Source organism: Poecilia latipinna, unplaced genomic scaffold (genome assembly GCF_001443285.1).
Source record: "Poecilia latipinna isolate Pla-1442-1.1 unplaced genomic scaffold, P_latipinna-1.0 Scaffold2744, whole genome shotgun sequence".
Lineage (NCBI taxonomy): Eukaryota > Metazoa > Chordata > Actinopteri > Cyprinodontiformes > Poeciliidae > Poecilia > Poecilia latipinna.
Window position 1 is genome coordinate 12,326 of NW_015115360.1, and position 11,747 is coordinate 24,072.

An 11,747-nucleotide genomic window follows, 5' to 3' on the forward strand; every position below is an offset into this window, starting at 1 on the left:
TTTCCAAGCAAAAAAGAAAAGCAAAATGCTAATAATTTAGCAAATAAAATGGACAGATGATGTTTGGACAGAAGATCTTCAATCACAAGCTTTGGGTTAAATGTGTGAAATCCAGACAGAAGGAACTAAAACTGGGGAAAGCTCCGAGGAGCACAAACAATCCCGGCTGATTTAAAAAATAAAAATCAGAATGAAGCAGGAAGGACAAAAATCAGTTTGTGATGAATGTTTGCATGACACTGACACATTAGTCAACAGCTTTTTTTTAGTCATGGACTTAACACCAACTAAATCCTTTCTGTTCACTGCTGATCACACTGATGGCTGACAACATCTGTCCACTGCTGCTGGAACTAGGACAGGTCAGGGTCACTGGGAGGGAACAGAATGAGACCACAGCAGACATCCTGCTGACGCTCATTGTTCAGCCTGTAATCACTGCTTTACAGAGACTGGTGGCTTCTTCATCCTTACAGGTCAGTTAGATGGTTTCATAGCTTTTTGCATCACCAACTCTCCACATTTTATGCATTCAAACTCTTTGTGATCACTTTCACTCAGATGCAGAACAAAACTTTTATAAGTCTCTAACTTATTAATATCAGCTAACCATTATGTTTTATATGTTCAGACACCATGTTACCTGTAAGGTGTCTGAAATGTTCCTCATCCTCCTGATTTTAGTTGTAAAACATCAGAAGGAGTCAAAGAGTCTCGGTGTCTGTCGGACTCAACAAGGCGTCTAAATGCTAACTGGAGTTTTACCAGGTAAGATGAAAATCCTCTGGAAATGTTACTGTAAAAGAGCCACACGTTGTTTTCTACATTCAGAATCAGTTTCAGTTTTTGAAATAGAAGGAATCCAAATTAGAGACTGATTCTGAAATAAATAGTTGATGGATTGTTTGGATAAACAGTCCAGTAAAAACTGACTCGACACCAATCGGTTGGGTTTGAGTCGTTTCATCAGTCAGAGAAAACTGGAACGAATGGAGTGAATGAAGCAGTAATGAAGAGAAAGTATTTAGTAGAAATGAATGGGACAAACTGATGAAGTGGGTGAAAAGAGTAAATCTCCTTAGGAGAATCAGAAACCGACTGGCCTTCCTGTCCTCAACATGATCCACGCCTCGGTCATAATCCATCCTAAAGTGGACTTTGCTGTTAATGGAGGTCAGTGCAGCTCCAGCTTAGAGTGGTTTTCTCTGTAGACTCATCTTGTGAAACTATTCTGTGCAGTTTGTGGAAACACTTGGATCCAAATCAAAAAACGAGGTCAGAGCGTGTTGTGTGGAGAGCAGACGGTAAAAGGTGAGATCAGTTCACCCTGGATCAAAACCAGCCGATGAGGGTCAGGGCAAACTTACAAAACCTAGCCATTCACACACCATTTATTGGCATGTCGACTGATTCTCGTTTGTTTGATAAAACTGATAAAACATCAGTTGGACATAAAGATGAGAACATCACAGGACCTGGAGAGCTGCCAGCCAGCTGGACATAAAGAGGCCGTTGCTGTCATGGTGTGACCAGTGAGTTTACGACTTTCTAACACTTATGATCCAACATCAACGGATGTCACCATGACAACACACTAAGATCGATGATCAAAGTGAGCTAAACACTGCCTGACCTTTACTGGGATAGAGCCGTCTTAATATCTCTGCAGATCCCACACATCCTGGACACAAACTGTTTAGACTTTTAACTTTAGATTCACGCTACAGAGCATTATTCTCAGTTAACATCAATGTTTTGGCCCCATATTTTACTCCTTCATAAAGAAGACAAGAGCCAGGTGAATCTGGTTGTATTTTAAATGAAGACATTCAATCAGGAACAGAAGATGTTGAACACGTTTCAGGAGATTTTAACCTGCAGCTTTCTGTTTCAGCTCTCAGAGATTCAGCTGCAGACAGATGAGGAACAAACATGACAGCAGTAACACCATAACCAGCTCCACGTTTCTCACATGTCAAATTTCAAACAAAATTATCTTCACAGTGAGAGAAGAAGCATAAAAACATCTCAGAATTAAAGAAGAGGCCATAAATCCATATTCTGCATGTTGCATTTGGTTTAAATAAATACCTCAGTGTTAAAAGTTTAACAGGAGTGACATTCAGCGTTACAGAGACAGACGCAAAGAGCTGAAGCTAGAAAAGAGACGACCAAACACAGTCGGATTGAATCCACAATAAATCGCCTGTTTGATTCTGAAATGAAATGTTTGTGGTCCGGAGACTGAAGCTGGACCATAAACGGCTTCAGTCACGTCTGTCAGACTCGCAGATCCTTCAAACTTCCTGCTAACCGACTAAAAACAGAAATGATGATAAGCAACAGGTTATTAAATCCTCCCCCAAAGGCACCCTGTGGATTTTTTTTTAATCATTTTTGTTTTAAAGCAAATAAGCCGTTTTCTCTGCTTCAGCAGCAGCAACATGAATGCACATGCACAAGGGCAACAAAATGCACATTTCTGTTGACTGCAGGAACTTTGAGAAATCTACAAAATACGTAGTAAAAGGTGGGAAAAGTCTCAGAGGAATGCTGCGATGCACAAGGAAGCATCACAATATGACAAATATGGAGAAACGGAGCAGCAACAACAGACGGCATCAAGATGACTAGAAACATGGACCAGCAAAAACAGAAGAGCTCTGAATATTATGAAATAAATAAAAGCCATTCAGAAAATCGGACTTTAACAAGGAACCAGAGCAAAAATGGCACATTTATATTTAAATGCTTTCCATCGTACAAACAATTACAAACTTTATTCATTTAATCAGCAGTTCCTCCGTCCAGCTGTGAAAGGGTCGTTTCTTTCCCTCAGCCCGTCGACCCCTGTGATGTCACGGTGATGTCATACAGTCTGCCGACCCGGCCGAGCCACTCGCGCAGCGCCTGGCGGACCCGCGCGTCGGTGACGTGGCAGGAGAGCTGGCTGAGGCACGGGTAGAGCGCCGGCTGGAGCGCCAGGAAGCTGGAGTCCGACAGGAGGAGCACCTGGTTCAAGAGAGTCAGAACCATGTTGGTCCACGCCTGCAGAGAGAGACGGGTCAAAGGTCAGAACTGGGGCAAGCTGGAGGGGGATTCAACTTGTTATAACACATGTTGCAACATTAGTTTCATCTCCAGCAGCTGTTCTCTTTCTCTCTGCTCTGAGTCAAACCAGCCTGTTCCCCTCCTGGCCTGTGGGGGCGCTGCACCAAGAACCACTGAAGGAAACGACACGGAAACTTTTAAAAAGATGACACTGAGCATAACTTCCTTCTTCAGAAATTGTAAACAAAATTGGAGTGGCATCAGATTTTAGATGTTGGAGGATTTCACTGTTGGTAAAAACTACGAGTCGTGTGCGACACATAAACTCTGGGAGATCCGACAGGTGAAAGAAACCCTTCAGTTTCAGTTTTAAAGGAAAATAATGAGAATGAATCAGTTTGTTTCTTAGCTGTAACATTGATCCCTCCTCCCTCACCTGTATCTGGGCCTCGGAGTCCCTCAAGGAGATGCTGTGTGAGCTGATGGTGGATCCTGACCGAGGCCTGTTCTCCTGCCTCAGCACTTCGGGCCCCGCGCTGACCGAGTGCCTGAGCGGGGGCCCCTGCTGGTCCACCAGCTGCTGGGGCCTCTGCAGCTCCACGGGGCTCCTCCTGTCTCCTCCCACCGCTCCGCCAGGCGCCGCCCGGCCCTGCTCCTTCATGAACAGGTTGATGTGGCTCTGCTGCACCGGTTGCTGCTGCTGCACCGGCTGCTTCCTGCGTTTGTACTCCATCATCAGCTTGTTGATGGTTTTGTCCGTAGCGATGGTGTACAGTTTGTTTCCGGCGCTTTCCCACCATTCCTTCCTCCGTCCGGGCACGGCGCTGCTGGGAACTCCTCCTACCGAGCTCCCTGTGATGCCCGAGTCTCTCTTTTCTGCTCCGGTCTGGAAGTGGTGCGGCAGACTGCCTGTGAAGCTGGAAGAAATAGAAATAACTGAGAAGATGAATGAAGGTGAAGACATTTAATTAGAGTGTAGATTTTATAAAAAATAGGTTTTTATATTTTTGTTAAAAATGTCACTTTGTTGAGACAGTTTGTTATGAAGACAGATCATCTGTGAGAAAAGTCGAACTCCTCTGTCTTCACAGTGCGAACTGCAGAAATTTTCATAGATTTTGTCTCATGCAATGCAACATAGTAACAGTTTTAACAAAAATGTAGAAAATAGATTTTTTATTGAAGTGACATCCTGCAGCTGTAAGTTTAAACATCTTCACCATTAAGGCAGTAAGAGGAGAGATGTCAGACCTGAACCTGGGGCTGGGTGTTGGTGTTTCTGCAGGTGAAGCTGCACTCAGATCTACTCCCTGACCCCTGATGCCTCCATCCTCTGAGGGCGTCCCCCTGGCGGAAAAGCCGCCGGCTGACGACGGAGTGAAAGTCTCTGAATGGAAGAGAGGCAGGAAGAAAACGTGATCTCCTCCCGACCCCGCGCCTCCTCTCAGCAGCGGCGTCTCCTCCAGCATGCTCTCCTGGTCCTGGTGCATCTGGACGTAGCTGTTGCACAGATCCATGCACACTTTGTAGAGACGCTTGACCAGCCAGGCCCAGTCGGCGCCCCCTAGAGGCTGGACGCTGAGCGACGGGGCAGGAGGCTGCCACTGATGGCGTTTCTCACGGCCGCGAGGCGGGCTCACCTGCCGGAGGAAACAGACTCAGTGAAACCTGAGGTCTGAACGACTGAATGAACTAAGAAAAATTATTTTCTTTGTTTCAGGTCAGTTAGGATTATATAAATTTGTTCGGAAAATATTTTTCTTCTGAGAATATAAAATATGAGATGGACAGATTCAGCAACACTTTAAACTTCATAATAACCACATGAAACACAAACAGCCAATCAGACGCCATGTTTTGATCACCTGAGCCGTTTCTTCAAAGATATCTTCATCCTCTGAGGAGGCGGAGCCAGGGTGGGAGGAGTCAGAGCTGCCTTCCTCTTCCTCATACAGGATCTTCTTCACCTGAACATAAACGTTTAATTAGGAGAAAATTATTTTTTGTTTTATTACAAAATACTTATTAGTAAATGTTTTGGGTGGAAACTGATGGTCATCAATGTGTGACTTGTGGACATGAAGGTACTCAGACTATTCCACCTAATAAATGACATCAGTTCATATAATCCAAACATATCAAATACCTGATCTGAATGTCTTTCATTACATCTGCAGACAACAAGGCAGGAACAAAAATCTGCCATATTCCTATCTATAAATAACTATATTGATTATTATTACATTAATTCTTACTGAAGTCATTAAGGGAAGAATGAGTTCTTTGAACTCCTCCAACACAGGCTGAATATTAATTATATTGTTCATTTCATCACCGTCTTTAATAGAAAGAAAAGTTCATTAGTAATTAATTCAAATCTAAAGATGTTTGAATCAGGCTGAACATAACTTTGGTTTAATATTTTGATGCATTCAGAAACAGTTTTGGATGTTTGGCTCAAAGCTGATCTGGGAGAATTAAAAGGGTTTAACTAAACATCAGAATACTCTAAAATATGATGTGACCCACGGTCAGTTTCAAAGTGTGGTCATTGAGCAGGGATTACTGTGACTCTGAGGTCATCTTGCTGATTGGTTCCCACCTGCTGGGCGGTCATGCTCTCAGCCTGGCTCAGCGTGGCGCACAGCAGCGCCTGGAAGTACAGGTTGAAGCTCATCGCCGACTGGCGGTAAAGGTTTGCTGCTCCACAAACACCCGACACCTTCATCAGCAGGTACTTCAGACCCGGCCGGGTGTCAAAGTCCCGAGCCGTCCTGCAGAGACGACACCGGTCAGAACCGGTCTGCACCAGTACAACCAGTTTACATCAAACACAGCAGCAACCTGTAGGAGTCCAGCAGCAGGTCCAGGATGATGGCTAAATTTGTCATGGAGATGTAGCGCAGGAAGCCGGCGGTGGGCCTGCTGGGGTCAGAGGTCACAGGGGTCACCCTCTCGTTGCCGTCAGGCTGCTTGACGAACTCCTCCAGCAGGATGTCGTAGAGGTTCTGGAGCAGGACCTGATGGGACAGCAGGCTCACCACGATGGTCTGGAACGGGATCCTGGAGGACGGAAAAAAAATTTAGTCAGTTTTAACAAAGAAACTAAAATCTTTGTCTCAACTTTTTACAGAAATAGAAATATTAATGTCTATTTCTGATCAGCTAAAACAGGGCTTAGATGTCAAATAAAGAGAATCACATTATTCATTACATTCATTAGAAACATAATGAAAAAAATGATGAACAGAGCAACATAACACTTTATCCTAATTATATTAAACATGTAGAAGCTTTCAGAGAAGCAGCAGGTAAGTTTTTTATACAAGTTCTAAAAACAGTAAATGACAGCGTAAGTATTGTTTTAGTCAAAAACAATACATTATAGATTGATTTAAAGCCTGATGTGAACCCAGATCAGAGTTAAAAGTAGATGTTTTATCATCATCAGGTCAGAGAAGCGACTCATTCAGTCGTTCTGTGACACAGACAGGAACGTTTAATCTCTTACAATCTGTTCATTTTCTGCATGCTGTGCACATCTGATGGTGAATGATGCAGTGTGATTATGAACACGCTACAGATGATCGCCGTTGCATGTGAGCATCTGTCTCTCTAATAAACTCGGCACAAAGTCAGTGATGTCAGAAAACTCTCTTACCCAATTTTCCTGCAGCCGAGCAGCAGAAAGAGAAAAGAGAGTTCATGAGACGGACATGGAGAGACAACACACCCTGGAGGAGACACTGATTTGGATTCAACAACAGAAAACCAGGAGCAGTGTGCCAGCTGGACAGAATGTCAGTGAGAACCAGCAGAGATTTGATTTGGGGTTAGAGAATGAAAACATGCATCAGTGAGGGTGACGGGGTCCACCTCTTCTGAGCGTGCCCGTTGGACTGCTGGTCAGCCGGCAGCTCGATGATGAGCACACAGGACTGAGCATGCTCAAAGCCGTCCTTGTTGTTGGGCGTCTTTGGGGAGCACTGAGTGTCCAACATGAAGACCTGAGACAGAGAGGACATGACTCAAATGTTTCTGGATCATTCTCTGCTCTACAGTCTTACATGCCACACTCATCCACTCAATTCATTTAATGGAAACAGGTTGTAAAACGTTAATGTTTCAGCTCTGCCTCATACTCTGAAGCTCTGAGGATCTGCTAACCGACCTGCTGAGCCATAGCTTTGATCCTCCAGTACTCGGTCTCAGCTGACGGAGAGTGAGACGGAGCCGCCACCTTCACCTCACAGGCGTCTCCAGAGAAACTGTCAGAGCCGCTATGAAAACACGCCAGAAGGTTCTGCAGCAAAGGACAAACAAAGCAATCCCTGTCAGAAATATGCTGGTGTGATGAGTTTTCTATAAGTTCTGCTGCCAAGATGAACTTCAGCTACTCTCATCAAACCAGAGTCAATCAATGTGTGACAGGAAGAAAGGAAAGGAAACACAAACACCCTGAACAAGACGCCGAGTATAACTACTTAAATGGTTAATTATAAACACAAAGAGTGCCGTCAGTTTTTACAACTTGGAAGATTTATCTTTGAAAAAGACTTCAAGCCATACTTCCTGTTGGCACTAGATACACACATTTGTTTTGGTTGCATTTACCCAGAATGCCCTGCGCTGTAGTCAGCTTCCTGCTTGGCGTTCACATTTGAACCAAACTGTATTCAGACCAGAGTTCACTGTTCTGGTCCATTCAGAGTCAGATTACACTTTCACAAAATGAACCAGACTTCAGACAAATGCATTGGAGTTGGATTAAACCGGACTAAACTGGGCTGGTGTGAACGCACTCTTAGATTGACTATTAACCTAAGAGCTTCACCTTTAAATTTAGCTACTTCAACAGGACTGACCACAAAGTAAAATGTTCTAAATTAAATGGTTAGAGGACGTTTGTCCATCATTAACGGTTCCAGCAGGACACACCCTGAGGTCCAGAACGTCCCCATCCTGATCAGCCACCAAACCCAGGCAGCTCCAGTAATACTCTCTCTGGGTTCTACATAAATATTGTGTTTACTGTGGATCAGGCGTGACCTGAATGTGTCACAAACAAAAGCAGCTTTTCCATAAAGCTTGTCAGAGGTCACATGATCAGATGTCTGAAGGATGAGCCACTTGTTTCAGATTAAAGCTGCGTGCGACGCAGTAGACGACATTACAGATCAACTTTTATTAACTTCAGGTGTTTGTTTTGTAATTTTTTACTAATAAAAAGACACATACAGTAAAAATAAATAATGGTGAAGGCGAGCCTCAGAAACGGATTGGTTTCAGAGCCAATAGCCATAAAAAGACAAAACTGAGACCTAAAGCAACATAAATATGTCAACATAAAGAGTCCTGCAGCGATTCCTGCAGAATCTTGTCTTAAATAATAAAATGGTTGGATGGACATTAACCAATAAACATGCTTAAAAATGAAATAAACCTTCAACCCAGTTACTGTACTTACACACTTTGTGGTATAACAGTCACAAACTTTGGTTGGGATTTTATGACATGGACTTGCAAAGTGGAGAATAATTTTGAATAATTTTTTAGTTTTGGTGTGAAGCAGTTTTATTTTTTTTTATTTGAAAGGAACACAAGGAGCTGCTGGTCATTACTTAGATCTTTGTTCCAGTATATATATAATATTATTCCTTTTTTAAAATTATTTAATTACAATTTAAGTTCATCCTGTGTTTTTTATTTTTATTTTTTTAAGAATATGTTGATTATTGTGAATAGAAAATTATTTGATCTGTTGAGGACTCAGGAAAAAAAAGTCTGACAGCAGGATCAATAGATGTCATCATCTCTCTTTCTGAACCACGCGCAGACACACACACACACACACACACACACACACACACACACACACTGGAGGTTTAATCGGTAAAGCTGCTTAGCTGCAGTCAGGCAGGAATATTCCAGAGTCAGATTCCCGTCGAAGGCCCCTCTGTGTCAACCGGAGCCAGGAATGAAGTGGATCAGCAGGGGTTCGACTCACTGAGGATGTTCTCAGTAAACCCAGACACACACAGCAGGTCCCGTCATCAACAAATTAACACAAAGTCCTCATAAAGCCGAGCCTGCTGGGGTTTAATCAAATGAAACGGGCACCAGGCTCGGTACCGTCTGATGTTTTAGTTCAGGTCAGATGAAGCCTTTCCACCTTTCAGTTCAGTTCAAATCTGAGATAAAAACAAAGTTTCATTCTTACTGGCAGCGGTAAGATGTGAGACAAAATGAAAAAAACCACCAGGTTGAAACACATGAAGGACAATTAAATAAAAAACACATATATAATTCATTTATATTGATGTTGTCCCTTAGTGGGATCGGTGGGTTGCTGGTGCCTCTCCAGCTAACGTCCCGGGCGAGAGGCGGGGTCACCTGGACAGGTAGCCAGTCTGTCACAGGGCAACACAGAGACAAACAACCACACACACACACACACACACACACACACACACACACACACACACACACACACACACACACACACACACACACACACACACCTAGGGGCAATTTGGAGAGGCCAATTAACCTGACATGTTTTTGGACTGTGTGCATCATTTGTTTTGTATGTATCAGTGTGAAGCCTGGACAGATGGACTGATACTTACCATCATTATTATCATATTCACAATAACATGATTTAAAGTCTTTTGTTCAAGCCTGTTGAAGCTTTATTTTTACTTAAGGCTGAATGTTTTGGTTCCTGACTTTAATCCTTTAAAATGAAACAAAAAAATAAACAATGTTTCGGCATGAAAAGCAGGACACAAGAGAGAAAGAAAGAGAGAGAGAGAGAAAGAGAGAGAGAGAGAGAGAGAGAGAGAGCTAAACTTCTGTTAGAAAGCCTAATCTGAGCATTACTAGTTAAAGCGTTCTGATCATTTCTGCTCCGAACAGTTTCAGATGGTTTGGGTCATTTAAATCTGTTCTTATGCACTTCTGAGTTCATGCAGCCTTCTTATGTGTATCAGCTGATGTGTGTGTGTGTGTGTGTGTGTGTGTGTGTACCTTCACAGGCTCTAACGTTGCAGAGAAAGCATCCTGCAGAGCGCAGCAGGCCAACCTCCACATCTCCTCTGTGAACACCGGACCCACAGTCACCAACACATACCTGCACACACACACGCACATACACACGCACATACACACACACGCGCACACACACACACACACACACACACACACGAAGACATGCACAGAAAGTAAAGCAGTTAAGATTCAGGACAGAACATCATATGTATGTGGTTCCCATGATTCTCACACTGGTTTTATACAACCATCTTTGTTCTGGAGGACATTTTTCTTTAAAGGTGAATTATATTAATAAAGACATAAAAATAATGTGTTAAATATTTCTGGAAACATGTATACATATAATGAAATATTTCCTTGAGACTCATGAAGCCAGTAGAAAACGATGGTCTGAGTGCCGACCTGATGCAGGAGCAGCCGACTCTGGAGATGGTCTCTGCAGGCTCAGACACGCAGGCCACCAGCAGCTTGAACAGATCCTTCAGCATCAGGTTGATCAGAGACTCGTAGCCGATGTCTGCAGAGAGAAACAACCAGCCGGACTGTAAACACAACAGTCCAATCAGGGAGGAGAGGAGGAGGATGGAACAAGGCCTCGGTCGACTCCATGTCCTCCTGATCACCTCAGTCAGCGACAATCAGCTCTGTGACAACAGGAGCTCACCTGAGTGGATGAAGCTGTTGACGTGTTCCACCACCAGCTCACACGACAGGCCGATGGCGTGCTTGAAATTCGATGACGCCACGTCCCAGTATGAGTGGTCGCCATGGCTACGCTGCAGCCACAGCGACATGACAGGAAGCAGCAGCTGGATGACAGCAAAGATGGCGAAGCCTGGACCTGCAGGTGGTGTGGAGGAGTTAGGGAACCTGAGCAGCTGGTGGTTTGTTAAACCGCAGAGACACAGGAAGGGGAAACCCTGAACCATATCGCTTAAGATATGGATTTTCATTTTTACTTATTCAGTCAGCTAACGCTGCCTCACTGGATTCTTCTGGCACCATTTCTCATATTTACAATTCCTTCCTCATGATCGCCATGCGCTGCACTCCTTAATATCTGCTTCATACTGAACACAATCGCTGCAATATCTGAGTTATCAATCTGTGCATCGTTGGCACAGAGCAGTTGATATTTCCAGGCTTTGTGAAATCCCAACAAACGTCTGTTTTTAATGCAGACTTATGAGTATTTAATAATATTCCTGCAGACCAGACCCAGTAAAGCCGGAGATGTTCTGCTGTGTTCCTGAGTCACCTGGAACGGCTGTGACCTCTCTGAGCAGCGTGAACAGCAGCTCCAGGGTGAGCGGCTGGTGCTCCCGGGGGCAGTTGGACACGGCGGCGGTGAGCTGCTCCAGCAGTAAGATCCACACCTGGATTAAACCTGCAGCGCAGAGGAAACCTCAGCTGGACCCCAAACAGGAAACGAACCGGGAGGAACAGGAAGTCTTCTTCACCTGTGTCATCGTCGAACTCTTGCAGGACGCAGTCGACGCCGTCCTCGCTGCTGACAGAGCGCTCCTGCGACCGCATGGGCAGGCTGGCCAGCCGGGCGCCCAGGAACACCGGCTTGGATGGCATCTTGTAGATCTTAGCCAACAGCTGGAAAAAAACAGAACCTGATGAGAGGCTACGCAGGC

General features: G+C 44.3%; 1 protein-coding gene across 3 annotated transcripts in view; it reads right to left on the reverse strand.

Annotated features, from left to right (window-relative positions):
- Positions 1–1,795: 1,795 nt before the first annotated feature.
- Positions 1,796–11,747, reverse strand: part of arfgef3 (ARFGEF family member 3) — a 47,996-nt gene continuing 38,044 nt past the window's right edge. The window contains exons 29-42 of one of the 3 annotated variants that reach the window (XM_015021212.1): positions 11,565–11,709; positions 11,363–11,491; positions 10,769–10,945; positions 10,507–10,621; positions 10,081–10,183; positions 7,223–7,354; positions 6,928–7,058; positions 6,713–6,721; positions 5,896–6,114; positions 5,654–5,825; positions 4,917–5,018; positions 4,303–4,691; positions 3,488–3,968; positions 1,796–3,048 (exon numbers count right to left, since the gene is read on the reverse strand). In XM_015021212.1, the coding sequence (XP_014876698.1) occupies positions 2,836–3,048; positions 3,488–3,968; positions 4,303–4,691; positions 4,917–5,018; positions 5,654–5,825; positions 5,896–6,114; positions 6,713–6,721; positions 6,928–7,058; positions 7,223–7,354; positions 10,081–10,183; positions 10,507–10,621; positions 10,769–10,945; positions 11,363–11,491; positions 11,565–11,709 (2,517 nt within the window). In that variant the 3' untranslated portion in view covers positions 1,796–2,835. The remainder of the gene's footprint in view (positions 3,049–3,487; positions 3,969–4,302; positions 4,692–4,916; positions 5,019–5,653; positions 5,826–5,895; positions 6,115–6,712; positions 6,722–6,927; positions 7,059–7,222; positions 7,355–10,080; positions 10,184–10,506; positions 10,622–10,768; positions 10,946–11,362; positions 11,492–11,564; positions 11,710–11,747) is intronic. The other 2 variants (XM_015021214.1, XM_015021213.1) reach the window with 2 other exon arrangements.